Consider the following 3,619-nt stretch of genomic DNA (forward strand, 5'->3'; position numbering starts at 1 on the left):
CAAAGCGCGGACTTGTCCAGTTTGTTGTGAGGCTTTAACATGTCTGCTTACTAGATCAGTGTCTGATAATAACCTGAGGTGACACTAAAATAAAAAGTGAGTAGGTTTAAACTCTGAGTCAGACATGCCAGGGATGACGCAACGAGGGATTTGCCCAAACATAAAAAGTATCTCCGGTGAGACGAGGTTTATTCTGCTCGGCGCGTTGCGCTTCAGTCATAATAAAAGCATGTTTTCATCCATTTAATAAGTCTTAAAACACACACATCACAACATATTTACACCTTGACAGACTTTTTACACATGAGCAACAGTTAATGAAGATTCGGAGCGACACCAGACTGGATGTGTACAAAAATAGAATGTCTTCCAACTTTACATATTAACGGACAGATTTACATTGCATTAGGAGCGTCCTTGAATCAATCTGTGTACAAAAGACACACAGCAAGGCACTGGAGAAATACACTCATCAGCAAACAAACGAAATAACTTAAACGTGTTTTCATTTCTTTGTAACATTATTGCCGTTATTTTACAGCTAAGCGCAGGCCGTGTCACAGTTCAGTGAGAATATAAGAAACCTCCTTTTTATGAAAACGTTTAATCTTAGATTGAATCATATTTCAGTAGGTTGTGCAGGCAAAGTGCATATGTATAAGTATCTGTGTAAGTTCAGTAGCTTGGCTGTGCGTCTTAGTGCACCACTGCGCAAAAGTTCTTTACCATCACAGAACTTTCCCACGGATAGTTCTGATAGTTCTTCTTCTGTAAGGGGTTCGTGTGAGCCACACCCCCAGGGGAAGTCAAACCTAGGAACAGATCCCAGTGGCTGCGCTGATGCCGCCTGACGGACGCTCCAACACGGAGCTTCCAGATGATGAGGATGAAGAAGACACTGTGGACGCCTTCCTCTCTTTCTGCCGCAGGTGGATCTTAGTGTGTCTCTTCCTCTCGTCGCTCCGAGCGAACTTGCGGCCGCAGAAGTCGCAGGCAAACGGCTTCTCTCCCGTATGCGTGCGGATGTGCGTGGTGAGGTGGTCGCTGCGGCTGAAGTTCCGCATGCAGATTCGACACTGGAAGGGCTTATGCCCAGTGTGGATGCGGATGTGTCTGGTTAGTTCGTCGGAGCGGGAGAACCGCCGATCACATCCTTCCGCCGGACACGGGTACGGCCGCTCATGAACGGGCGTTTTGCTGGGTCTGTTCGGGTATTTTCTTGGCCGCAGGATCGGCCTGAGGGGCAGGTTCTGTGGGCTGTAGGCAGAGGAGAGCCTTGGCTGCCCCGTTTCTGAGCCACCACCACCCGGAGCTCCCAAAGTAAAGTTTCTGATAGTGTTCAGCGGTGTCAGGGGAGGGGGGACTCGGAATGTATCAAGAGGACACGGGACGAACGGCTTCCTATCAGGGATAGCTGCCGGGTGCATATCCCGCTGGCAGGCCGGCTGAAAGAAGCCTGAGTAGTCAGGGATGATGGGGAAAAGGCCCGGTCCGTCTGAACTGCTGGGCTGCTTGGGTGAGGAGTATGAGGGAGGAGGGTAGGAGGTTATCGGACAAGAGGAGGTGGACAAAAACGCCGATGGGTCCTGGTACACCTCCCCGCAGCCAGAGGAGGAGTAAGGGGGCGGGGGTGAGTACAGGTGATGGTGGTGATCCAGGTCTGCCTGGCTCTGAGCCGCCATGGTGCAACTCAAACCTCCACTGGAAAAGTGATGTGGAGATCCAGATGAAGCCGGGGAGGAAGAAGCTGAAGAGGAGGGAGGAGGTGGAGGGGGAGGCGGCTGGGCCACGTTGAAAATACCAGAAACGATGTTAATGACTCCCTCTGGGTTCCAGTTCCCTGGATACTGGGAGTCAATGGAGAACTTCCCCATGTAGGTGAAGGTCTGGTTCCGATGGGATGTGGGTTGAGAGAAACCGCTGGAGTAGGAGGAAAGGTCCACTGAGCGCTTCTCAGCGATCATGTCAGCACCCATCAGGCTGTCTGCGGAGAAAAACAAACCATGATTCACCCACCTGCTCACAGTGACCGCTCCTTCTACAACTCAACCGTACTACACTACTTTTTATTATTTTCATTTACTTTGCATTTCATCTCTTTCTCTCTAGAACACTTTGGAAGTACACGTCTGTAACAGTTTATTATAGAAGACTAATAAAAGGGACTTTCGGACTGGTTTGTCGTACCTGCTGCCACATTAATCTGGTCGTAATGTGCTCCCAGGTCGGTGTTGGGAAAGATGGCCACAGAGGTCGGCAGGCTGCTGGCGAGGTCATCCACGGAGTACACGCTGTCGGCCACTGGATGCACGAACCCTCCGAGATTCACCGGCACTTTCTCCAGAGTTTTAGCTGTCATGGTGTGCTCACCTCTCTCTCTTTCTCTCTCTCGTCCCTGTTGTTGCTGGTCGTAAGCCTCTGCCTGATAGGAGCGTGGAACCTGGCCTAAGAGGGGTCACCGCTGCATGTCTCTGTTGGTCACAGCCGCTGTGAGTGGATGCGCTCCTTGTTGCTACTGCACTTCATGTGACAAACTTTCAGACTGGCTTTGGTGACGGAGGCGGGCGAACTGATACTAGTATGTATATATGGGGAACCTTTTGGACGTGCCTGTTACGTCATTACCCAAATATGGACAGGGAGGGCCAAAGACGGCACGCGCTGCTGATTCTGATTGGCTGGGCGGCTCCGTGACGATTTCAAAGGGAATCACTTCTCAGTGGAGAGCCCGCTGCTGCAGAAGAGATAAGAACTTTTTTTTCCACTCGCTGTAGTGCGATGCTGATGCTCCTCACAACTGAACCTTCCAACATCAGACCGAGAGAACAGCTGATGCGTGTTCTCCATTTCCACTCTGCTGTTTTTTCTCTATCTGAGTCGTACAAAATATCAAAATAAAACACTTGAGGTTTGGCTTTTGAACCCATAAAAGGTCGAATCCGGTCCAAAGGGACACACCCCCGTTCCTTATTTGGTTGTCTGTTCCGGAATTTGATCATCGGAAAGTGACGAATTTTACCTAGCTAAGAGAGAAAGAGAGAGAGTGAGAGAGAGAAAGGCATAACCACAGTCAAATGAGACGGACAGAGAAGTGGAATTTCTTCCTCTGGGTGACAGGCTGAAAAATTCGGAAACTTCTGACAGCCTGATTTGACTATGCTCTAGGAAAGACTAGATTTAGTTCACTGAGAAATTAACTATAGTCATTTAGAGATATTTATAGAGCACAGGAAAAAGGAAACCAATGTTTCTAGAAGCAATCTGTACTGTTAATTAAATACACAATGCAAATAAAATGACAGACCCTCATAAATAAAATAGGCCTCTATCCTTTTCTATTTCTTTCAGATTGGACTATAGAATAAACACTTAAAACTCATCAGTTGCTATGTGAACTTAAGGCCACAAATTGTATAGATAAAATGTTTTACACACACGTGTTCATGATTCTTTGACACATGTGACCTTAAAGAATTTATTGTAGTTCTGAAGAAATGGGTGCCCTCCTGTGGTGTCCTCAGGAAGAGTTGTTGTCTCACGCCCCCTCTCTCTGTCCCAGACACACAAACGCCACTGCTCTGTTCTGTTTGACTGTGAAAAGTCCCTCTGTGGGTGGAGA

General features: G+C 48.4%; 1 protein-coding gene across 1 annotated transcript; it reads right to left on the reverse strand.

The window, feature by feature from the left end:
* Nucleotides 1-230: 230 nt before the first annotated feature.
* On the reverse strand, nucleotides 231-3,291 carry egr2b (early growth response 2b). Its single transcript, XM_047377598.1, has 2 exons — nucleotides 2,188-3,291; nucleotides 231-1,984 (listed from the first exon to the last, which is right to left on the reverse strand). The coding sequence occupies exons 1-2, from the start codon at nucleotides 2,357-2,359 to the stop codon at nucleotides 813-815; spliced, it is 1,344 nt and encodes a 447-aa protein (XP_047233554.1). The 5' UTR covers nucleotides 2,360-3,291; the 3' UTR covers nucleotides 231-812.
* Between the last annotated feature and the right edge of the window lie 328 nt (nucleotides 3,292-3,619).

This window comes from Girardinichthys multiradiatus, chromosome 10 (assembly GCF_021462225.1).
Source record: "Girardinichthys multiradiatus isolate DD_20200921_A chromosome 10, DD_fGirMul_XY1, whole genome shotgun sequence".
NCBI classification, from domain to species: Eukaryota; Metazoa; Chordata; class Actinopteri; order Cyprinodontiformes; family Goodeidae; genus Girardinichthys; species Girardinichthys multiradiatus.